The sequence below is a fragment of the Phalacrocorax aristotelis genome, chromosome 1, assembly GCF_949628215.1.
Source record: "Phalacrocorax aristotelis chromosome 1, bGulAri2.1, whole genome shotgun sequence".
NCBI classification, from domain to species: domain Eukaryota; kingdom Metazoa; phylum Chordata; class Aves; order Suliformes; family Phalacrocoracidae; genus Phalacrocorax; species Phalacrocorax aristotelis.
Genome location: NC_134276.1, coordinates 208,603,702 through 208,629,953, shown reverse-complemented (window position 1 = coordinate 208,629,953; position 26,252 = coordinate 208,603,702). Strand labels below are relative to the sequence as shown.

The 26,252-nt window shown below is 42.0% G+C and overlaps 1 protein-coding gene across 1 annotated transcript in view; it reads left to right on the top strand.

Annotated features, from left to right (window-relative positions):
* Positions 1-17,071: 17,071 nt before the first annotated feature.
* PCLO (piccolo presynaptic cytomatrix protein) overlaps positions 17,072-26,252 on the top strand; it is a 368,745-nt gene continuing 359,564 nt past the window's right edge. The window contains exons 1-2 of the mRNA XM_075081514.1: positions 17,072-17,527; positions 23,519-24,767. Of these exons, the coding sequence (XP_074937615.1) occupies positions 17,283-17,527; positions 23,519-24,767 (1,494 nt within the window). The 5' untranslated portion in view covers positions 17,072-17,282. The remainder of the gene's footprint in view (positions 17,528-23,518; positions 24,768-26,252) is intronic.

The following is a 26,252-nucleotide window of genomic DNA, read 5'->3' as shown; positions in this document are numbered from 1 at the left end:
TCAGTATTTTCTGTTTCAACTTGCTCTGTTATGTTTCAAGGGCCATATGTGTTAATTTTGAAGTCAAATTTCTCAGACACATGTTACACAGTATGTATAGAGATTCTGATCCACTTTTGCAAGCACAAAGTCTTCAGGACTTTGAAGAGTTGTTGTACTTGCAAATTTAACATGATTTCTGAATCAGAATTATTAAGGTTGTAAAAGATGTCTAGGATCAAGGCCAACCATCAACCCAACACTACCATGTCTCCTAAACCATGCCCTGAAGTGCCACGTCTACACGTTTTTTTTAACTCCTCCAGGGACGGTGACCCCACCACCTCTCTGGGCAGCCTGTTCCAATGTCTGACCACTCTTTCAGTGAATAAATTCTTCCTAATATCCAATCTAAACTTCCCCTAATGCAGCTTGAGGCTGTTTCCTCTCATTCTATCACTAGCAACTTGGGAGAAGAGTAACTTGGGAGAAGAATAGCAGGTTTCTACTGTGCATATACAATAGAAGTGAAATATTTAAACAAAAATTCTGATCTGGACAGAAACTTCTTTTTGCTGTTCTAGTTCATAGTTTCGGGGTTGTTTTTTTCCCCCACTTGTCTTAGTGGTCTGTTACAGCCATTGCAGTGAAGAAACAGACTGAAGAAAATTGCTTTGACTCTGCAAAATGTGACAGACTTCATAGCTAACTACAGTGAATGTGAACATGTCAAGGTGGCAGCCATTTCCCTTGCACTGAACTGTAGTATTGATCCAGACCTGAGTCCAAGAAAATGCATAAAAACATTTCAACAAACTCCAGAGACAGGAAATCAGCAGATCCTGAAAAACAACTTGAAGGTTCTAGTTTCAACATAAATTTAAGAAACTGGCCAGGTGACTGCTGAAGTGAAAAATATGTCGCCTAAAATTTCAGCCTTCCAATCCAAAGTTGATAGCTTCAATCAGTGGAGACAACTGACTGGCTTGTGCAATGATGGACTGTCAGAAACTTTCTTCGAATTATCACTCAGCTGCTGAGCTGTGTTAAAAGATGACATTGCTAATGAATGCCGTGTAAATGATTTGGAAGGGCTGTTGCTCACAGAGAGCAAGGACCTCTCCCTTACCCAATGTACATATGGTTTAGCACTATTTATTTTGCATGTGGCTGTGGAATACATTGAAAGGTCACTATCAGAGTTAAAGCAAAACAAAAGTAAGTATCTTCACATTGTAGTGGTCTAAGATAAGGTTCAACCATGTGATTATGTGATCAAGGGAAATACTATACATTTTTACAGGAATTTTCACTAAACTCTTTTTTATATTAATGGATAATTTGCTTGCACATGAGTGTAGTGCAAGTTTTTGTCTTCTATAGGTGTGCATATATATGGGTATATCTGGGCATAATCTAAAGAAGCATCAGACTTTAAGGGTATTTCAGCAATAGGATATCTGTCTGTAAACAATTAGGTTCTGGTCATACAGAGCGGTTTGGGTCACGGTGGAAACAGAAGCCACCTCATTTGAATCTCAGCTTCGGGCCTGCCATTCCAGCACTATCTGTTTTAACATCTATAGAAGCTGCTTAAGACCTATCCATAACGTGTAACTCCTGTTATGGATTTGTATGAGGACAGTTGGTAGAAATTAAAAAACCATCACACTAAATTTTGTTCCACTTGAAATGTGACATAACAAATGCACAGACCAAACTATACATGAATGCTCACTGAATAAGCCCACGCAAATGCTAAAGTTACAGTAAAGAAAAAAAAAATCTGAACCCCTCGTAGGCATTCACACAATCAGCACAGTAATCTTAATCTATAATCCTCATGTGATGTAATCTGTTTTGGTGTATCGGAAGCAATCATGCCAGGCCAGCTCATTCCAGCTATGGTTTGGGTTTGTTCTTTTGGATTCTACTAAGTGAGAATTGAGGGGAAAAATAACAAAGTGAGTAAAAAAATCTTAGACTGTGAATGCCAAAAAGCTTTCCCCCTTCAATGAATTTAAGAGTTTGCAGAAGTTGGCAAATAATTTGTGGAAGTTATTGTGAAGAAAACAAACATATTTTGCTAGTTGTAAATCCCTTAAAACTTTTTGGTTTTTATATATGCCACTGATAGAAGCAGTCCACACAAATATGTTGCTAACTAAATGAGAAACCCCACCTCCTCCCCGCCCGCAGCTCATTCCTTTAGCTTGCTTGAGGAACGGTGGTTATCAGTTATGAGAGTGTTAGACAACAGCTCAGACAGGAAAAGTAGGTGTGCCCTGGCAGCTGTCCAGAGTTGGGTTTGTGTGTGAGAGTAGGGCACGTGGCAAAAGGTTTTTGGATCAGGGCCAACTACGTTCTAAATCTTTTTTATTCACATGCTGCCTGAAACCGCATTAAGTATATTACTGATAGTTCTCCAAATTAAAAGCATTGTTTGAAACATTACATAATACAATAGTCAAGGACACAATCAAAGGTATAACACTATGACATATTCTTGCCCTGCAAATAATGGTTTGCTTTGTAAAATATATCTTGAATAGGCTAAATCTTACGTAAGACTGTTATGTTATAAAACAGTACGTGGAATCAAATTATTTGCTGCTACACTGAGTTGGAATCACTGATTTTGCAATCTGTGTTCAGTATTAAGAGCTAGACAAAATGCTCAGTTGCGCCAGGGAGGATATGAAGAGATTAGAGAGACCAATATATCACAGACTAACCTCTTTGCTCTGGACATTTACAGGGACACAGGCAATTGTCATTCTACTGCTACCTGGAGCCACTAGATACGAAGACAAAAAAATCAAGATTCCAAGGAAAGCTGAAGTTTAAGGTAAGCAATTCTTTTATTAGTTCAAATTTTTCATGTTGAGCACCTTTTCCATATTGAATTGTGAATGTCAGTATCATTTATAATTAAAAAAAAATTAAAAGGAAACTCAGCTGCACAGTTACTAGCAGCAACTAACTCACCTTTTGTTTTAAATTTCCTTAGTGGAATTCCTGAGTGATAGTACTTTTGATCTCAACTTTATTTAAATTATGATAAGAAAGATACTTCTAGCAAAGAGGTTAAAATTAGTGTATTATTAGGAGTTGCTTATTCCTTGGAAAATATCAAAAGTCTGTATGGGTACATAAAAATCACATGCTGGAAAACAGATAAGCAACACAAATACTTTTTATCTTCTTAGCAGCATATAATACATTACAAAGCATTGTAGTCGTATATAAAATAATCTCTCATAATAATTCATTGTTTTATAAAATAGCTAAACCGTAGATAATAAGTTATAATTGAACACTGCTTGTATGGCTTATTTGCTTGTCCCAACAGGAGATATTATCAGCTACGTTAAATTCTTAGCATTTTCAAAATGTAGACTAAATTTTTACGGTTATGCTAAAATTTCTAGTGTGTATTGCCTTTTTCTGTCCGTGTTCTCTATCAGCAGGACCAGCAGTTTTGTGAGGGGTTTTAGAGCATCATGAATACTAGCTATACACAAACAAAATGTAACTTCACACTATGGAGAGACTGATGTTTCTCAGAGGTGTTCATGAACAGCGAGCATAATTGTCTTCCAAATTTTTACTTGAGAAAGGGGAAAGAGGAAGAAGGAACAATTATCAGGACAAACAAGGGTGAGAATAAAAACTGAAGAAGCCCTACTGTTGCAGCCTTAACTGTTGCATAATATTCTCTGTAAGCGTACATAGAAAGGCGCTATCCAATTAGTCATGTTGTTAATTACTACTGTTTTGCATTGCTGAAGTTTCATGTACTTCAGAAAAATGGTCTTAAAAATACTGTCAAGTAAGATATTTTGATCTTTTGGGAAGTATTGTGAGCCTTATTGCTGAAGATATTTAGGAACTCTAGAAATTTCTATGACTCTTAAAACATATGGTGAAGAAGTATTTAATTGGCTATTTATTGTATCAATTAAGTAGTAAATTTGTACCACAACTTCAGATTTGATCAAAATATATTAAAGGCATCAAGCCTTAGAAAACTTATAATTTACAGAAAACTTTCTTAAATGCAACTATAAAATGAGAGTTCTTAAATAGAAATCAATAGAATCTGAGTAACAAGAGCAAGTGTTTGGAATTGAACTGGCCTTTGAAACTCTCATTTCAATGTTATATATAAGTCTGTTGACCCTGTAAGGGAAATTTTATGCTTATGCCTACAATGTTTTGGCCAAGAATATTAACTTTTAGTTATTGCTTTTCTGTGTACAAATCACCTTTTTTTCCTTTCTTTTTTAATGCTGAAACTTCCTATGGTTTCCTTGGTGCCTATAGGAAATTTGAGAATGAGACTAGGTAACTGCTCAGTTGATGTCCTAGGCAGTCTAGGGCAAAAATGCAAAAAATAAGGCAAGGTGGTAGTTCTCTTGTATTTGTGTGATCCCCATGGTAGCAGAGAAAACTTTTCTATCATCAGCTGAATAATTCAGCACATCTATAGTTTTACCAAAGGCAAGTGAGTGAGTCAGGGACTTCTATTGATGAGTTAGGGAGGGATTTAGCTGGGAAGGGATTTGAAAAAAACAAAATAAAATTTAAAAACATAGCTAGTTCTTACAGAGTCAGGATCATGGAAAGCTAAGAAGATACAGAAATAGCTGTAAGTTCAAACCTGAGACTACTGGCAGTTGTTAAAACTTGGTCTCTTAAGTTTTGATTTGCTGCTTTGGAGTTTTTTCTGGAAGGAGATATCCTTACCGAATATAGAATTTTGGCTGTGTTGTAGATTTCCTTAATCTTGTTTTATCTTGTGAATTTTTATGTTGAGGTGCATAGTTAATAGCAAACATGGCTGGACTAGAACTTGTCTACGAAATCTTGGTATGCAAATGAAACTGGGAGAGAGTTACCTCCTTAACACAGAGGAAAACAATTACATTTATAGGGCTCTTCTTCCATTATGTTTTTGCTACAGGCAAACTCAGAAAGTAACCTACTGGAAGGCCTAAAAAGCATCTAGATCATACTTCACAAAGATGAATCTTAGATTTAAAAATCACTTTTCTAGGTCAACAGGAAGAATGTGAAGGAGAGAACACCAGTTTATTTAGCATACACCTTGTAGGTGCATATTTTCTCTACATCTTTGCATAAATCCATTATTTTAATGATAAAATATTTTAGTCTTCTCTGCAATCACAGGACTGTCAAAGACAGGCACTGTGGTAATGGGCAAAGTGGAGAACTCAGTAAGTTCATACCCCACCTCTCCCACCGGAACCTGGGGGGAATGCTCTGCTACTCTTCGACTCCCTTCTTTCTGTGGCTTCTCAGTTACAGCTGATTATTTTTACTTGTAATTTTGTAAATGTAGTATGCATGTTAAGGGAGTTACAGATAGACAGAATGATGACTTGTAGATACTCCAGGGCAGGGGAGGAGGAGGGATGAGATGAAAGAGGGGAGAGGATTTGTGTGGGAGAGAATATTTACTTGTTTTAGCTGAAATCGTAGATTCATCTGTCTTATATCCTCAGAACTTCTTTGTGTGAATTAGTCCAAAAGACTTCAGGAACCGTTAAGAAACTTCACTAAATCTGCTACAATTCTAAGCATCTCTGGGCTATATGAGTGAGTTCTGTTAAAGGGGAAATTCTGTTTCAGCTGGTGAGAGCTGATCTGAAAAGCTAAAATCAGTGGATGCGACAGAAAAAATAGTTAAACCCAAATGGGTGAGGTTTATTTTAAACTCGATTAGTTTATAGTAGTAATTTAAAACTCTCTATGTGTTAGTTTCGTTTTTAGCTAGATACTCTTCTGTACGTAACAGCAAGGCTGGTAAGAGAAATGAGACAGATATTTTTACTCATAGTGTGTTTGCTGCTGTTCTATAGTCTAATCTTTGAAATGACTGCATTTTTTTTGTTGTTGTTACTGCTTTGGGAAACCCTGTAGCTGAACTAGATCATGGGCATGCTTCATATTATTGCAAAACATCAAGGTTCTTTAACAGTATTCCACTGAGCTGCTGGAACACAATGGAGTCTTCATCCTTGGTGGTATTCAAAAACTGTCTGGCCATGGTCCTGTGTAACCTGCTCTAGGTGCCCCTGCTTCATCAGGGGAGTTGGACAAGATGGTCCAGAGGTCCCTTCCAATCTCAGCCAGTCTGTCATTCTGTGATTCCACAAATGTTCCAACAAATGGGTAAAAATGTGCTTCTGCCACCTGGCCCATGAGTGGCTTGATAATATTTCAGAAGTAGTGTTTGAAACTGTTCACATCATCCTTTCCCTCCATGCCTCAAGCTGTTACAAAGACTTTTCTGTGAAGCTTAGAATGTGTTCTTGATCTTAACTGCAGGTGTTATCTGCACTGGATGTATCAGCCAGGGGCTTGTACTGTAAGGGAAGAGAGCACTTATAAGAAAGGCTTATGAACTTCACCTTTCAAGAAGATGCTTAAACTGAGATTCAGCTGAAGGCATGGGGACTTCTAAATTTTAAGCAAGCTGGCTGTCTGGTTTCCTATTCATTTAATGGAAGCTTACATCAAGCTGGTTAACTTTCTGAGGTATACACTGCTCCCCTGAGTCCTGTGCCCACATGTAGGTATGTAAAGCTATTTAATATGCCTTACAGTAGGGCTGGCAGATATGACTGAGAATTGGTAAAAGAAATTTTATATCTTATAAGAGATCCCTGTCTCTCTGCATTGGCAGCAGAAGTATAAGTAGCATATAACATTTTTTATGCAACCGAATCCCATCTGCTGTTCACCTGACTCCCCCTTTATGTTTTATGGACTGGCTCTCCTCTGACTACAACGGGAGTCTGAACACTTTGCTCACATGTAGAGTCTGTATGTAGGTATCTAAATGCGGGCATCCTAACTTAGTTAAATCCTATCCTAGAATCTAACTGCTCAGTGGAAAAATGCTGATAAGGATTCCGATAATCTGAATGCTTATTTATAGAGAACAAAAAATGTTATGAGAAGTGGACTTCAGGACCCAAGGGAGTTTTCCTCCCAGTCCACTAGAGCTAAAGCTGCTGTGGTTCCCTGCTGGAAGTCCACCCAGTAGCAAAGCCAAGCATGTGTCATCAGTACACACACATACACACAAACACACACGCACACTCAATTATTCCCTTAGTACAGACGTAGTCAACAGATGAACACAGACAGAAAGATAAAGACTATATGTGCTGCAAACATACAACCAGTGCTCATTTAAACATGAAGAAAGGGCTTGATCCTGTTCTTACTTGACAGATAACGAGGCTGAAAGATTTCTAGCATATCACACAAACACCCTTACACACACGCTGTCACACAAGCCTCCCATAGCTGGTCCAGGTCTATAGGCAGTCCAGATTCCAACCTCAGGACCTTCTGTTTTACTTGACAGTGAGCCCATCTGGATGTTAGGTATTGTCTCCCACACAAAATAGTGCACTCACAAAATAAAATAGCCAGGAATACAGAGTAGTAAGATGTTATCTCAGATAGCAGTGCTGAGGCACAGGGTTCAGCCAGATGCAAGTACTGACTGGCAGCCTGCTTACTTACAACTGGTCACATTTCTATTCCCCCTCCTTTTAATTTTCCTATGGTTTTGTTCCCCTTCAGTCTTGATTCTTCTCTTTCCCTGCTGTTGATCCTTTCCTTAAACATCCCATAAGGTTCTGCACATTGCCACGGTCTGCCTCAAATATTCCATACTAAGTTTGTTTTTTCTCATCACACTCATGATAACCTCGTCTTCATTCTTATAAATTACAAAGTTCTGGTTGAACATCTTCAAGATTATGTTTGAGTGGTTCCTTCAATCACCCATTCTGGGCAAATGAAGGAGAAGGCGGTGAATGGAAATAGCCAGTATAGATGGGCAACAGGTAAATTATGCTTTGGCCAAGTTGATTGCCTTTATAACTAAAAAAAACCTGAGTCTGTGGATGAGCGGAGAACAGTGGTAGAGGTCTTCAACCCTGATTTTAGACAGGCTTTCAACATGGCTTCTTATGAATCCTTATATCAATGTTGGGACTTTACAGTTTAGATGGGTGAAACACTAAATTGATAAAAAACTGTCTGGATCACTGGGTTCAAAGGATACTGGGTAATGATTTATACTCTGTCTGGAGGTCAGCTCAAGTGAAGCAAACCTGAAGCTCAGGAATGAGCTGAAGACCTCAGCCTGGGGTCTGTCCTGGGACTTAGCCTGTTTAATATGTTTATCAGTGATCTGGAGGAGGAGAAGGAACGAACCCTCATCAAATTTGTGCATGATACCAAACCGGTGGATGAAGTCAATGTGCTTTATGGCAGGGCCACCATGCCAGGAGACCTAGTCAGAACGGAGGAATGGGACATCATCAGTCTCATGAAATTCAGGAAGTGCAAAGTCCTGCACTTCAGATGGTAAACAGCATATTGGGCTGTATCAAAAGGATCATCGCCAAGAGATTGAGGAAACTGATTATTCCTTTCTACTCAGCATTTCTTGTATTGCATATGGAGTGCTGAGGCAAGGTTTGGGTTCTTCAGCATAGGAAAAAGATTGACAAACTGGAAGAGTCCCCTGGAGGATTGTCCAGTCTGTTAGGAGACTGGAGCACCTGACCTATGAGCAGAGGCTGAGAGAGAGAGATTTGTTCAGCCTTATGAAGAGAAGGCTCAGGGTGAATTGCCATCTTCAAGCTCCTAATGGGAGGAGAAAGAGAAAATAAAGCCTTACTCAATCTCAATGTGCACAGTGAAACAATGACAGGCAATTGAGGCAAGTTGCAACAAAAGAAATTCTGATTAGACATAAGGTTGTCCAGAGAGCCTGAAATCTTTGTCCCTGGAAATCTCAGTTTGACTGAAAATGACTCTGATGAACCTAATCTAGATTGGCCTTGTTTTGAGAGAGGTGACCTCCAGAGGTTCCTTCCCACCCAATCCAAGATTGGTTTTGGACTAAAACAAAAATCAAGGCATTTGGGATACTTTTGTATGTTCCTGTGTGAGTTGGAAGCTATTTCTAGTGTCAAGAGTATAAAGCCTCTAAGTACATATCCGAAAAGAAGGGTAAACTTAGTCCTGAATAGATATACTTTCTGGGATAAAGGCTGCTTATTTGGCATGAAATGAGCAGTATTCAGAACCCATTCTAAGAAGGACTTCATAGATCAAAGATAAACCTTTTCTTTTTTTCTCTTTAATTCTACCACAGAGCCGGTTAGTAGCTTATGCCAGAAAGCCTAGTTAATGTGTAGTTAACATGGTCTACAGTGGGTCACTGCACCCCTTTTATCATTCTACATGTGAGCTCCTAAAGAAGGACTCAGGTACTTGACTTTAATATCTTATCCTTGGAAATGGTGGCCTTGGCCAATATTTAGTTATATACTATACTTACAGTAAGGCAAGGTCATCTCAAGAATCCTATTTTAAGTAAGGTTTCTATACAGAGGTCCATGCAAATCAAGTTAATTTTTGAGAGTCCTAATGAATCTTAACATCCACTGCCCTCCCTCCCCCACCCCCATGGATTAACTAATTTAGAAGGAAAAAACCCATAAGATTGTGTTTAAAGTGAAAGCCTGTGCTCTGTGGCACAGGTAGGACCTTAACATATAAGCTAAATACGTGCTTCAGTAACAAGACTTTCCTCTGTTTAGGCTATGCAGTTTTCAGTTTAAGTACCTATCGTGTTCTGGGCATGAAAGAGAGAACTGCTTTTAATTGAAATTAAAACTTTAAACACATTTACCTTACCAATAAAAATCCTAAGAGACAGATTCTGAGACACTTACTGTTACACTTACTGATGCAAACCCTATTGAATAAACTGAACAGTTACTTTATTTTAACGTGATCTATCATAATTTGATGCTAGTGATGGTTCAAATCTTTCCCTAGGTTCTTCCTAATTGACTACTTTTGCTCTTTCTCCTGGTTTAACCCCAGCTGAAAACTCAGCACCACACAGCTCACTCCCCCCGGTGGGATGTGGGAGAGAATCGGAAGAGTAAAAATGAGAAAACTAGTGAGTTGAGATAAAGACAGTTTAATAGGTAAAGCAAAAGCCACACACGCAAGCAAAGCAAAAGAAGGAATTCATTCACTCCTGCCCATGGGCAGGCAGGTGTTCAGCCATCTCCAGGAAAGCAGGGCTCCATCACGTGTCACGGTTACTTGAGAAGACAAACGCCGTCACTCCAAAGGCCCACCCCCTCTTTTTCCCCCAGCTTTACATGCTGAGCATGAGGCCATATGGTGTGGGGTATCCTTGTGTCAGTTTGGGTCAGCTGTCCCGGCTGTGTCCCCTCCCAGCCCCTTGTGCACCCCCAGCCACTCACTGGTGGGGGTGGGGTGAGAGGCAGAAAAGGCCTTGGCTCTGTGTAAGCCCTGCTCAGCAGGAACGAAAACATCCCTGTATTATCTAGAGATTGTCTGAGACCACATCTGGAGTACTGTGTTCAGTTTTGGGACCCCGAGTTTAAGAAGCATGTGGAACTCCTTGGGCAAGTCCAGTGGAGAGCTATCAAGATGATCAGGGGACAAGAGCATCTCCCTTATGAGGAAAGACTGAGAGACTTGGGTTTGTTCAGCCTGGAGAAGACTGAGGGGGATTTCATAAATACCTATAAATGTCTAAATGGTGGGTCTCAGGACAATGGGACTAGGCTCTTTTCAGTAGTGCCCAAGGACAGGACAAGGGGCAATGGGCACAAGGTGGAACACATGAAGTTCCACCTCAACATGAGAAAAAACTCCTTCCCTGTGCGGGTGCCAGAGCAGGGGCACAGGCTGCCCAGGGAGGCTGTGGAGTCCCTTCCCTGGAGACATTCACACCCCACCTGGATGCGTTCCTGTGCCCCCTGCTCTGGGTGTGCCTGCTCAAGCAGGGGGGCTGGACAAGATGATCTCCAGAGGTCCCTTCCAACCCCCACCATTCTGTGATTCTGTGATTGTCTACACTGTTTCCAGCACAAATCCAGAACATGGTCCTGTACCAGCTACTGTGAAGAAAACTATCTCTACCCCAGCCAAAACCAGCGCACTGTTGAATTGTAATAATCCCTACTATGACTGTTTCACCATAGAAGCAACTAAAAATTGAGCTCTTTGTGATGATGCCTGTAGCATTGTTGGTTGTGCTCAGCTGCTGCAGAGGGATAAACTCAACTTAGACAAAGTGACTGGAGAACGATAGGACAAAACTACATATTGCTATTGTTGAAGGCAGTTTAGGATACAGGCTTTGAGATTAAGTGCTTTTTTGTCCCAGTCTTCAGTTTAAGACGCAAATCACTATTTGTGTATTAGAAGCACTGATTGCAAATAAACATCAGATTTTTAACATTGTGACTAATCTATACTGTGGGAGTCCATATTGTGAGCATACCAGCATTGCTGTGCTGTAGGCAGTTGGCAGACCTTTTTGTTTTGTTTAAGCAAGCAAATCTGGTTGTGAGATTGCTAGGATAACTTAGGTGTCTGTGCACTGGCTATTCACTGGGATGAAGTGCACCTACTAATCCTGTTTCCATATGACTGATGATAACGTGACTAAAATATCTGCAATGGCAGAAAAGTGATTTGTTTAATAATAAATAGGGTACTGTAACATTAATGATATTGTGTCAGAGTGCACGGTATCCAAAAAACCCAGACATTCAGGAAATCTGGAATACTGCAGATAATTCTGCCAAGGATGTCTTCTCCTCTTACCTGGGTGTTTTAATGCTATATTCAGTCCCGTCCCGTGTCCCCCCCCACCCCCCTTAAGTAGGTTTTTTTTTTCAGGATCTTTGGAACAGGGAACTCACTGTTATGATGATTTCTCAACCTGCATATACAAAGTGATGGAGTAGAAAATTATGTGTAGAGAGAGGAGAGTCCTATGTATAGAACAGCAATACACAATGCTTTGCAAAGCAACTTGTTATCATCCTTTACTGGTGGTTTTGCTGACTGGTAAGTCAGGTGAGACTGGAGATTCATTATGATCTTGAAGAACATTTGCTGTGCAGTTCTCAGCCAAACTTTGGTTGGTATGTAGGTAAGAGTAGTTTTGACACAGAATTAGTACTTGTGAGAGAAGTAGTCTTACTCTCCTGTGTTCTCATTTTAGAGCATACAGCCATTTAGTGCAGCGTGTATGCATTTGTTTCCAGTCCTTAATAGGTATTTCATATAACCTGCACCAGGGGCACATACAGGGGCACACACAAATGTGTAGTTTAAAGCATCATGTCCTTTCAGCTTATGCACTTATACAGACGTAACTTATATTTGAAATTATTACTTCCTAGGTGTTGCACAACATTTTTCCAGAAAACAGATTCATACTCTTTTATTTCATCCTTTAAAAGCTTAAGCAGGATTTTTGTATTGGATGAATTCCATTCACTATATTGATTCAACATGATTTTGGTATGTCCCCCCTGGGCTCATTTAACCTCTGGCGCAGTGTGCTCACTTGCATTCTGAGATCATAGAATCATGGAATCATAGAATCATTAAGGTTGGAAAAGACCACAAGGATCCTCAAGTCCAACCATCAACCCAACACTACCGTGTCTCCTAAACCATGCCCTGAAGCGCCATGTCTACATGTTTTTTGAACACATTTTTGACATGGTGAATAGGAGAGGACAGCAAGCATCGTTGTGTAACTGACTGCACTGTGGTATTCTGCATTTTCCTTTATTTTTATATATTTAAATGTATTTATCAAATGTTTTGTATTAACTGTCTGGAAAAAGCTATCATTAAGAGGCATTGCTCGTTCTGTATAGCAGATGGACCGAACTGTTGGATGCATCTCAGCCATGTCTTTTAAACTCAAAGTACTCTCCACAGTCCCTTTACCTCTGAAATGGAGTAGGTAAATGTGATAGGGGCACCGTAACGTTTAGCTAGGTATTTGTACAAATTAGAACATTAAATCATTAATATGTAAAGTGTTATAAATATCTTTATGCAAATTCTAGTTCCTCTTTAACTTTACCTTCCTTTGTGGTACTGATCAGTAGTTTCTGCTAATCGTTAAAGATTAACACAACTTCTTCCTCCTTCACTTTTATCTGGGCATAATGCCAGGCATATCATTAAGATATAAGAGTTTTCCTTCCCCTCCCTTTTTGCCAGCTCATGCCAAAGTGTTACTGACCTCTTATTCCTTTCTTCTGATGATCTTAGCTTTACTTCTCCAAATTCTATGCAGTAAATGGCTTTTTCTCCTCTTGAAAACGTAACAAGTACGTCTATACTAAGTAGCCTACTGATGAGAAGATCGGATGTCTTCAGTGTTGTTAATCAGTAAATTAACTTCAAGCACTCATTTTAGTGCTGAAGATACACGCTTAATTGAGACTCACTTGCTCCAGATCAGATTCAGCACTGGCAAAAGATGAACTAGCATCCTCGCGCTGCTTCTGCCTACTCACCTCTCACTTGGATGGGCTCCTTTGGAGATCTGATGCATCTAGTTTGCATGCCAAACTGGTCAGGCCCAGATGGAAGTTCTGATACAGCACAGTCCTCAGTCAGAATGAAGTTAAATCACTTAAAATATACTGTGTTGCAGGGATAATACCACCATGCATGGACTTAATGTTGTAAAATGTGTTTGTGGATTGTGCTGACCTGTTTTGGATTCAAACACAATTAAAACTCTACAAAACCTGTGAGTGCTCAAAAGGTAGCTGGATCTGCTTCTGATCATGATTATCTTTTTTTATATTACCTAGTATCTGAGGGAAAGCAACTTGCTTCTGTATCTCTGCCTCTGAATTTACACGCAGAGTTCTAATCTGCACTTTTCAAGAGCCTGCTTTATCTCTGAAGGGTTTTAATCATATTTTTCAGTGCTAGTGATTAAGAAAATACATTTTTTTAATGAAAGTGTTTAGCCTGACACCAGCAAGCTGTTTCTTGCAAACTAGACATTATGACTTTTGAGAAAAAGGCTGATTCATTTGAGAATTCTCCTTTCCTTGCTACAAGGGAATGTTATGCCTCATTAGTTTGAGAGTTTCATCAGTAACACCAAAATGAGAGAGTTGGTGTCACTTTTGGACAGGCTGTGAAGTGTAAGGGGAGAAAGATGTGGAAATGATGGGATGTAGGGAAAACAGGCCTGCAGTGGGACTTCTGGGACAGATGACTATTGATTTCATGCTGTTTCATAAGAAAAGGTAAATGTCACAGAACTGTGAAAAGAGCCAGTTTCCACAAAAGTCCCAAAGATATTTGAAATCATAATCATTTTAAGGTGACATCTTTGGCTCCAGTGAAACTGGAACTTCAGTGAACTTCCCACTGAAGGTCATATCTCATGCTGCGCCTCCATTTGGGCTCCTCTTACTTCCTTAGGCATTATATGTGTCTCTCCTCCTATCCTCTATCTCAGGATATGCTAACAGTGAAATAGGAACAGTGTATATAGTTTTGATCAGTAAGAACTAGAAAAAATGCTATTTCCCCAGTTTTGTTTTACTGAGTGAATTTAACATGGTTCGATCTCACGTGCTTTGTCTGCATTTATCTCTGATATATGCCTTCTGTTTTTAAACATGACTTCTGGGTCTGAGTCAAAGGCCCTAGTTACTTATTTTGGTTTTGAATAAAGAAACATAAGAGGTTTGTTTAACAAAAATTGCTTTTGGGAACTTAATAAAACTCCAGACTACCCAGCTAAAGGACAGGAATACCACCCTCCACAGAATATTTAAATATGTGTGTATATTTACATGCACATGAATGCTTACATTAGTACATCTCAGAAAACCAAATGCTTTCACCGATTAAATCCTCTTTCTGCATCTTTGCTGTGCATTTGCCTTTCTCCATGCAGCAGCACTTTGCACACCTGTTCGGACCTAAGTGCACGACATTCACTTGTGCCAAATGAATAGGGACTTGTATTTGCCTCCCTCTAACATCCTTAACTGGAATTTGTATCTTTCCTTCATGTGCCAAGTGACTCCACCTTCATTCAGGTGCGACTGCGTCACGTGTCACCTCTTCCACAGGCCCCTCTGACATCTTCACCCAGAACACAGTGTAAATAGGCATCCACTTACGCTCATTTCATGCTACTCCATTTAGAGGATTTTCCCTCTGTGCTGCATCATGTCCTCTGTTGAGCTGTTCATTTGATGCGTAGCTTAAAGTCATTGAGAGACAAGTGGGAGGCCCCCAACTGCTACTGATTTCATAATTTACTGTGAACCAATACTGGAAAAAATGGTCTCTGATTGTTACAATACAAGACTACTATAAATATTTGGACAGCATCCTTATGTAAGTCATTTTGGGGCTGATCTGCATACAACTGTGTCTGAAGAAAAATAGTAATGGTGCTCCAGGAGAAAAGCAAGAGCACCAAACGCTGTCACGTCCCTGCAGCTAAAACAACTGATATTTGTGAAGATCTAGATGTTTAACAAACACATCAGAATATTCAAAATGCAGCCACAATTTAGTAAGGTTTCTAGAAAGGATTCGGGAAAAATTTGGCCCCCTGATCAATGAGGCAGGAGAACTAGTGGCAAAGGACAAGAACGGCCAAAGTACTTAGTGGCTCTTTGCTGTAGCTTTTATGGATAAGGTTTGAACTCTTGTCTCCCAGGTCCCTGAGCTGAGCATCAGAGTATGTGGGTGTGAAGCATGATCTGTGGTAGAGTCAGACAGACTCATAGAGCACTTAAACCAGTTGGGTACGCAGCAGCTCATGGGGTGGATCAAAGGGCGCTGAGGGACCTGGCTGGTGCCTTTGCAAGGTCGCTCTATCATCTTCAAAAGGTCATTGGGAAAGTTCCCTAATGACTACAAAAAGGCAAACACTGCACCTGTCTTCAGGAAAGGGGATCCACAAGGCAGATAGGGTAATGCAGAAGGTTACAGAGCAAATCCTCCCAGAAGCTGTGTCCAAGTAGACAGAGGACAGGAAGGTTATTGCAAACAGCACGTTTACCCCAGGCAACTCACACTCCATGAGGCTTCCAGCACAATCGACTAGAATATCCTTATAGCCAAAATCAGTGAAATCTGTACAGTGGGTGAAAAATAGACTTAGCTGCCAGGCTCAGATGGGTTGTGGTTAGTGGCTTCAAGTCCTGCTGGTGGCACGTTACTAGTTGTACCTTTCTGACTAATAATATTCAATGTCTGTTAATGATATGGGCAAGGGCCTGGAATAGACTCTCAGCAAGTCTGTGAACAATGCCAGCTCAGAGAACAGTAGATAAACTCAAAGGCAGGGCTGCTGCTTGCAGGGCCCCTGCAGGCAGGGGGATGGGCTGGCAGGAACCTCATGAAGTTGAGCAAAGGCAAGTGCAGAGTCCTCCACCTGGGAAGGAATAACTCTGTGCACCAGGACAGGCTGGCCCAAAAGCAGCTTTCCAGAAAAAGTCCTGGTGGGTGAGAAGGTGAGCGTGTTTCCTCAGCGTGCCGTAGTTGTGGGGAATGCCAACGCCAGGCTGGGCTGTGCTACCTCCAATGCCGCCAGCGCGCTAAAGAAGGTGGTTCTTCGCAATACATTCAGCAGCTGCGAGGCCGCGTTAGGACTGCGTCCAGTCTGGGGCTCACCAGCCCCGGAGCAACACCCACACACTGGAGCCAGCGATCACGAGGGTGGTCAAATACTGGGGCAGCGGCCCAGAGGCGCTGCAAACACAGCGGGACACGGCCCTGAGCAACCGGACCGACTTCGCTCTGCTCGGGGAGGGGGGGCTGCTCGGACGGGTGTCCTCCAAACGAGTCTCCAGCCCCCCCTGCTTGTGCTTCGGGCGGCCCCACCAAGCGTCGGCTTCTGGCGAGCGCACCCTCACCTGCAGGGGGAAGGAGAGCGGAAGGCGGCGGCCCCGGGGGTGGGCGCCGGATCCCCACCCGAGAGCCGGCCACGGCCACGGCCCGCCCGTTCGCCCGGCTAAGCTTGTGCGGTGCGGGGCCGCGGTGGGCGCCCGAGCGACAGGTCCGGGTCCGTGCCCGGTGCCTTTAATGGCGGTGGCGCGAGGCGGGGCGGGGCGCGGGGCGGTGGCGTGCGCGGGGGGAGCCGCCCCCCCCCCCCGCCCGGAGCATGCGCGGCGCGGGGCGGCGGAGCGCGGCCGGCGGCGCCGCACATCCCCGGCAGCCGCGGCGGCGGGCAGCGAGCCCGGCCTTGAGGCTGCTGCCGCCGCCGTGCGGGGCCGTGGTGGCGGCGGCCGCGGAGCGCTGAGCGCCGGCGGGGAGCGGGGCTGGGCGCCGGCGAGCCGCCCCCTGCCCGCTCTGCGCCCGAGGGGAGACGAGGCGAGCGGGGAGCCGCGGCGGCCATGGGCAACGAGGCGAGCCTGGAAGGAGGCGAAGGGCTGGGCGCCTTCCCCGAAGGGGCGGCGGCGGCAGGCGGGGATGGCGGCGGCCCCGCGGCCCCCGCGCAGCGCCCGGTGCCGGCCGGGGTGGACGCGGACCTGAGCCAGCTGAGCGAGGATGAGAGGAGGCAGATCGCCGCTGTCATGTCAAGGGCGCAGGGGCTGCCCAGGGGGAGCCTCGCCGGCGCGGAGCCGCCTCCCATGCAAAGGCACGCACGGAAAACCTCCCTTCTCCCGCTCTTCCCTTCCCGGCTCCTCGCGGTGGGGCGGGGGGCGACTCGCAGCGCGATCGGGGCCCACCGCAAAGGGAGCGGGCGCTGCGGGCGGGGGCAGGGAGTGAGGGAGGGACGGGGGCGGCTGCACGATGCGGGAGCTGGGATGGAGCCTGCACCCGCCTGCTCTTCCCGCTCCGGTGGCTCCTAATAATAACGGCGGTGCTGGGCTATGGTGGGCTGCGCCCTCCCCTTCCCTTCCTCCGCACCGAGCCGGAGCTCGGGTAGTTTCTGTGTCGCGGGAGGGGAGAGAGAGGCTTCGGTTGTCTCTGTCTGTGTGTGCGCGTGTGCGCGCGCTTTACGGGGCTGGAGTGCCCCGGAGCTCACATAGTAGCCGGAGCAGCTCTCCCCAGGGCTGATGGGCTCTGTAAGCATCTCTTGCTGGAGAAGGAGATTCTTGTTGGCTCTTTCAGAGCTTTTGGGCACGATGCATTTGCTAGCCATTGCTCTGCCGATTCCTTACCTCTACAACTATCACTTGGCTTCGTTAAATACTCACAGGTTGAGACAGTCTGTTTCAGTTTATTTTTTCCCCTGTATTTTTCTTCTTGATTTTTTTCCTTTCCTTTTTTTGTTGAAAGGGGAAAGCGAGACGAAATAATAGATGAAATAGATTGCCCTGGGATTTGGTATTCTGCTTAGTGATGGCTTTACCTCCGTGCATATGCGAAGGCTAGGGCGATTGCCTCCCCCTCTCTTTCCCTGCCCCTTAGTAAATTCACTGCCCGACGCGCAACAAGCCCGCTCCCCTGCCCCCGCCCCGGAGCCCCCCCGTCCCCCCTCGGAGCACCCCCCGCCCCCCCCTCGGAGCCCCCCCCGGCCCTTCTCGCGATCTCCCGCCGCCCGGAGCCCCCGTCGCCGTCCCGACCCCGCGCCGCTGTCCGCGGTGCTGAACCCGCGCGTTTCCCCGGCCGCAGCCGGGGCCGCCTCCGCTGCTCTCTCAGTCTCCGGGGCTGGGTGTGTTGTTTGTCTTGAAGGAGGATGCTGGAAGAAGCCTCCTCGGCTGGCCGTTCGACACGGTCCTCGTGTATTGACCTCACCCTAGATAAATGCATATTGAGTTTATATAATATCGGGTTTATATAAATGGATTCTAGAAGAAGAGAAGCAAGGAGGGTGGGACCCGATTCATCCTCGGGCAAACTACTGAAGTCACTGGGATTATACCTGAGATGATGGTCTCAGTTTTTTAAAGGTGGAACTCAAATAGTCCTATTTTATGTCTTGCATAATTATTAAACAGGTATTAACACTGTATATAAAATTCATTTTTCCATTCAGTTCAGGGCTCTGCCCAGCTTCTATAGATACTAATGGCAAAAAAGAAAAAAAAAAAAAAGTCATATTGGCTAGTATAACAGTCTATGAGCAAAGACGTTAAAAGTTTATTGTGTCATGCTAATGTTCCAGTAAAAAGTAAGATAAATGTCCTTGGAAGAGTTTAGAAGAGGCTAAACTCATTGCGATATGAATATTTCTGCATTTATAAATGGCTGCTTTCCTAGAAACATATTTATGATATCAGAAACTACTTTGGTGTTGTTAGTGTACCCTACTTTCACTCTCCATTTAAAGTAAAGGCACTCTACAATTGCGAATTACAGCCTTTTAACTTTTAGTCAAAGTTGGCATTTTACAATTCAGTGCAATAACCTATCAGCTAGCTTCTCTTGTGGGGTTGTTGCAGTTCCCGTTGTAGCGTTTTTCACACTGTGATGAGGTTACTACTTGTCTCTCCTCTTGTTTTGTGGCTTTACTTGCTCCTCTTGCACACCTCTCTTTGCTATTGAGACCTACAAAGAATGATGGGAATAACTATTAACAACCTAATCCGAACCCTTGGAGTAAGACTCTTCTAAAGACTAAGGATCAGCATCTTCCAGACTTCTACTTAAGTAAAGAACGAGCCTGCTGAAACTCAGATTTCCTAGCTTCAAGCTTTTTTCTTAAGTCTGTGTGGCCAAAGAAATCACAGGTGGAAAATACCTCTTACCTCTTAACTGATGCTCTAGAGCTGTTGTTCCCAACAGCTTTTTTTCTAGTGTGGCTATGCCAGTCTACATGTTAAGTGACTGAAATGGTGATCAAAAGAGGAATTCTGGCTTCCAGTTTGTGTAGCCTTGCATTATGACAGTGTCCCTGTTGCACTGTCTGTTAGGTATTTCTGTAGTGTTAAGTGGATTTTTCCTTTGTGATTTCCATTTTAATATTAGCTGTTTTCTAGTCTTATCTGGGAGGCTAATGATTATTTCCTATTCTAAATGCTTTCACTCCCAAGTCTTGAAGTGTACAAATTTCTCATGATTGATGATATCCTGAAGTAACAATTCCTGCAACTGCAGACTTTTTAATAGTGAGTAATGTATGTACCAGGAAGTTGCACCTTTACCACCATAAAATACATGCTGTAGCTTCTAAGACTTCTCTAGGCTTCGAGCTTTTAAGTCTTCAAAAATGCAATAGCTAAATAAATGCGATTAATATTTATTATGCATTTTAGTATAAGCATCTACGTGTAGAGCACTTAAAGTGAGCTGCCTAAACCAAATCTAGCTTTTTAATTTTTTTTTTTTCCTTTGAACATTTTATTCTCTGGGTTCTAGTCAGAGTTTGGGATGCTTAGCACCTATGGAAATCATTCTATCTGATTTCAATTACCTGTCTTCAGAAAACTTATGGTTAGGAAGTTTAGGTAAAACATAGAGTCAATTTGTAAGCAAGTTCCAGTTGTTCTAGCTTCATTGCATGACTCTGTAACTGAGTCAGTGTCCACTTGCTGAGTTAGTTTGGGTTTGTTTTTTTTTTGGGGGGGGGGGGTGTGTTGGTTTTTTTTTTTTTTTGTTAATTAAGTTGATCACAGTATACATTAACAAAAAAATTGCTGCATTTTGAGAGGAAATGCTAAGAAGTCTTACTAAGTGTCACACTCCTAATTTGTGTTTGTGGTGTATTGTCCTTAAGCAGCATGTATTTTTGTTAATGCCATCACTGTTGACTTAAAAAAAAAAAAATTAGCTACCAGGGGTATGCATAAGTTTATACATATCTGTAGATATAAAAAGATCTAACTTGCTTGAGTTGTGTAATTGTTGTGCTTCCCTCTAAAACTACTTACACTGATGAATGGGAAAAAGACATGCCTTTTAAAGTAGGTCTTTATAGTTATGGCGTTCAAGAGCTAGACCAATAGTCTTTTTGTTAAGTCTTCTCTTGACTCCAAAGTAAGCTTTGATTTCACCGTAGTATTCATGTAAATGAATAAGGATGAACTCTGTGAATTGAGGCCAAAGTTAGGAGAAACATAGCAGCACAAAGAAAACAATTAGGTAAGGGAGGACTAAATGATTTTGACTGAGTCTGGGTTGAAAACTTTAAAACAATAGTGTTTTTTTCATGATTCAAAAGGTTTGAAAATAAGAAAATTATTGTCAAATAAAGACAAGACTTTTTTTTGTTTTGAGGATTTCCGATTCTCCAGATTAATTAAAACTGTTAAATCTCAGTCTGTAGCTGGTTGTAAAATAGTTCTAGAACAGAAGACTTCAACTTCTAGCTCACTAAAACTAAATGGGGCAAGTGCTGGCTTTTGACATAGGTAACATTTCTCAAGAAGATTTTCCTTGTCAATTCTGTTTTCTTCCTGCCAGTTAACCACGCTCTGTCTCCATTGCTTAGAAACGTTGTTATTTAAAAAGGCAAGAAAAGTCTGGTCTCAGAATACACCAGCAGTCTTGTAGAATCATCTGGGCTTTTTATTTTCTAGATTCATGGATTTTAATCTCATTTTGAGTCCTGACATCTGATCAGGTGGAAATTTATGGAGCACATGATTTTGATAAAAATGGAAGCTGGAGACAACTCTGTTCCTATAGGGATCCACAGTTACTTCTTGTTAATGTCCAAGTCCAACAGTTTCAGGTTTTTTTTTTTCCTTTAACCTTCACACTGTAAGATTTGGGCATGGTACCGTTTCCTGACCTGAGATTTAGTATTACCATTGTCCTGTTTCTTTTTTCCTCCTTGTCGCTCTTGGCATTGTTGAATGAAACCTTCCAACGTTTTGAACACTTGCAAACATGAACACTGGAAGTGTTCCAGACTGCCACTAATAGAACAGTTGAAATGGTTTCACTTAGGAAGCAGTACCTCTTCAGGTAAACCCAGAGAGCTTCCTAAATTTCAAGAAGCAGAGCTACAGGTACACCTACCAAGTTGCTAAATAGAGTATAAAATTGTTCTTTTAACAAACAAAAATGACAAATATTTGAAGGAATTACTTTGTCATTGGGCTTTTCTGAATTCTTCTTGTAATGAATAATGAGTTAATCAGTGTTCACTGATGCCAATGGAAATGCACCTATTCCAGCGAGTTCCACATTAAGGTTGTGACCTTCCCAGTATACGGCCGATAATTTTACAAGAATTTGAAAGGGTAAACGGAGTTATGGAAGGCTGGAAGTAGTTCATCCTTAGGAAGCATTTCATATGGAAATTCTTAGTTTATAAAACATTCAGATGCAACACGTGATTTTCTCACTATCTTGTAAGAATTACAAGCATAGAAATGGCTACTGCTTAGCTTTGTCCTTTATATTGCCATTGCTAGGTATGTAGTGAAGACTTGAAATATTAATCAGAAATAATAGTAAACCATGGTAACATTAACAGTGTAAATTACATTTTTCAATGTGTCTACTATATACAATTCTGCAGACTTCTGCTAAAACTCTAGAACAGAATTGTGCAATTTTTTATTTATTTATTTAGTTAAGGAGTACAGTTAGATGTAATATGTGGTTGTTTATTTTGCTCATGAATGGCCAAGAAGAAATGTCACGTCTGGAAATATGAGATCACAGTTAACTGGATCTCTCAAAGTGAAACTGAAAATTTTATATCTGCAACACTGTAGTGGCACTGACAAGAACACTGTATCTTCCAGCAAAAGCACAGTGATAGCACTGAATAGAATATTTTACTACATCCTTTAGCAATAGCATTGCATACAATATTATTTCCTCCAGCTGCAGCTGACTATAGCAACAAGTAGAATACTGTACTGCATGTGAAGACATGATCTTGATTTTGGTTCCTACATTCTTAGTTTTTCTCCTATATGAACACACAGCAAAATGTTAGAGAACTGGGAAAAATGCTGGCATAATGAGAGATTTTATTGCTGGGCAGTGTGAATTGTTGGGATGGTTCTGGGAGGAAACTCTATAGGAGTTCTTTTTAAAAATTGGAAAAAAAAAAGCTTCAGGACTAATTCTGTGAACTGGCATCTTTTATCGGACTGAAGATTCTTTTGATTTGTGAGAGGATGTGTGGCAAAGTAAATACTTAGAAGGATATACTTCTTAGTGTACTTGGATTTTAGGGTTTTAAGTCCCTGCTGCATCTTGAATTGTAAATATATCCAAATTTTGTACAAGTAGCCAAAACACAAGTACATAAACATTTTGCACTGTGCAGTGTTTTTCTTGTACGACTGTGCTTTGATCTGCTGATTTTTTCACAATTCTGTTTCTTTTAGTCTTCTCTGTCTCCCAGAGTGTTTTGTATGCCAAAGGATGGAGTGGAGAATTAGTCATTTGGATTTAGGTAAAATAGGAAGTTGTAGTCTTGAGTGCTTCAGATTTCTGAAGAGAAAGTTATCTGGTTAAACGTTGTCATATTAGATTATTTTCTAAATAATAAATCTATGACTGAATACTTGTATAAACCTTTATAGAACAATAATTTTTATTTAAATACTTTTTACATGCACCTTTTGTTATAAGCCTTGGTTTTGCAAACACTTAAGCACCTGAGAAACTTCACAGTGTTACCAGAGCACTTCCAGGGTCACAATAAGATACACCTTATTTTATCTCATTTTTCTAGTACTCTGCATTATTTTAATTTTATTACATTTTCTGTCTGCAGACATCCTGAGCTTGATACAAGCCACCATCCCAGGCAACCGGGTAAGCCTCCAGATCCGGGACCACCAAGTTTGAGTAAAAGCAGAACAGTAGATGTGCTGAAGACAGAACAACGGGCACCTGGACGGAGCCCTTCTTCTATTAGTCTAAGGGAATCAAAATCCAGGACTGATTTTAAAGAAGATCAGAAGCCAAGTATGATGCCCAGTTTTCTCTCAGAAGCCAATCCATTGAGTGCAGTAACTTCAGTTGTGAACAAATTCAATCCTTTTGATTTGATATCAGATTCAGATGCAACCCATGAAGAAGCCGGTAGGAAACAAAAAGCTACCCAGAAAGAGCAAGGCAAACCCGAGGAGCAGAGGGGCCAAGCAAAACACCCAGCTCAACAACAGTCTCCAAAGCCAGCTGTTCAACAACAAGGACCTGTCAGACCTACCGCAACTGAGTCTTCCAAACCAGTGCCTCAGCAGCAGCAGCCTGGGGAGCCAAAGCAAGTTCAGAAACCAGGCCCTGGTCACCCAGCAGACTCTAAGCTAGAACAAGCGAAACAACCACCTCAGCCACGAGGACCGCAAAAATCTCTGCCTCAACAGCCAGAACCAACAAGGCCTGTTCAACAACAAACTTCTGCAAAACCTTCAACAGGCCAAACAAAACCATCACCACAGCAACCAGACAATGCTAGAACGTCATCCCAACCACCACCTCCCGCAAAACCATCATCGCAGCAGCCAGGACCTGTAAAACAACCATCTCAACAGCCGGCGCGGCAAGGAGGTCCTGTGAAGCCATCTTCGCAGCAAGCAGGGCCTCTGAAAGAGCTGTCTCAGCAACCTGGACCTGAAAAGCCATCTGCTCAGCAAACAGGATCTGCAAAACAACCATCGCAGCCTGGACCTGGGAAGCCAGCTCTACAGCAAACAGGGCTTGTGAAACAAGTGCCACCACAGGCAGGGCCTACAAAACCATCTTCTCAGACTGCAGGAACCGCAAAGCCCCCGGCACAACAACCAGGACTTACAAAACTTCCAGGCCAGCAACCAGGGACTGAAAAACCCTCGCAGCAAAAGCAAGCTGGTGCAGCCCAACCTGCTGAGCCCGCCCCAAAGAAAACCTTCTGTCCTCTTTGCACAACCACTGAACTGCTGCTGCACACTCCAGAAAAGGCCAATTACAACACGTGCACACAGTGTCATACAGTAGTCTGCAGCCTCTGTGGATTTAATCCTAATCCTCATATAACAGAGGTGAGTAGTTTTTAAACCAATGTTCACTACCAGAGCACAAAATCAAGTTTACCTTCATTATGCTGAAACATCGGATAAGGCCTTAACAAGGTCAGTGAAAAAAATCATGCTATTTGGGAGAACTGCTAAGGTGTAAAAGGAGGTAAAATTGGGGAAAAGACGAGGTGATGGTTCCCTGTTTAGGCAGTGTTTAGAAGTGTGTTCTCATATCCCCAAAGAGGAGGATCCCCAATGTGACTCTTTGGCATTTTGCTTGATTTTAAGCACTTGTTGTCCTCATTTATAATGTGACTACAACACCACAATAGTCATGTGCTAATGTGTTTATAAATAAGTAAAATTTGCTACTATAAGAGCTAACTAAGCAAAAAAGTACGAAAATGACTCTTCATAACCCTAGTGTGTATTTCGGAAGAGGATGTGGGGTGGATTTGCTTTGTAACTGTGTTCATTAGCTGAAAGCCTGAGTCATGAGTTTTGACTTGGTGATACTCAGGTTATTTCATTCTTGTAGGATGCTGAGAAAGATATCTCTGTGGACTATTTCTAACCTTGATCACTGTTCTTGCTGTAATTATATATCATAGAAATGGCATAGAAAGTGATATTAGGACCTCAAATGAACTTACTTCAACCGGATGTTTGCAGTAGCTTGATTTATGTGCTTATACGTACGCTTTACTTGCTCTGTGTGAGAATAGCGCTTCATATGAATGTCTGATATCTTCTTATTGCTTGAACAGCTTCTCATATACCCTGATATGCTACCTTTAAATTTGCAGTGTAGCTTATTTCTGTCTTGTTTTGGTATTAGTTTAGCTGATTAAAGATGCTGATAGGAAGAAGTACAGGCTACTAATGTATTTTGAATTTGACAAATAATATCCCTATGTTTAAAACTGAATCAAAGAATTGCTGAGGCTGGAAGGGTCCTGTGCTTAAAGCTGGTCACCTAAAGCAGGTTGCTCATAGCCAGTTTTGAATATCTCCAAGGACGGAGACCTCACAGCCTCTCTGGGCAACCTGTTTGCTCAGTACCGCAGTGATTTAGAACATTGCTAGCAGTTAGATTTCTTTTTAGTGCTGATGTTTATTAGTGATACTTTTAGGTATCCTGGGTAACAAACTTTTAGGGAACCTGGTAACAAATAGTAGGCTTTTTGCATCCAGCAAGTACATTATTTATTGATTTGTTGTTAAAATGCAAATTTAAACCTGGAAGACTAATCACTGTAACCACTGGTAGCACATTGCATTGTTTAGGAGTGTACTCTCTTGTTCTGAGTTTAGGGAAGTTCAGGATTGAGGTAGTTGGCATTAATGCTTGGGCTGGAAAAGGAGAGACTTCAACAGCTGTGTGCAGAAATTTCAGACCATCTGCAATTAACCAGGTGCTCAAAGATCATAAAGCTTGTCATTCTGGACAGTTTGGGGTAAAAAAAAAAAAGATATATTTATGTGTAACGGACAAGAAATGTGATGCGT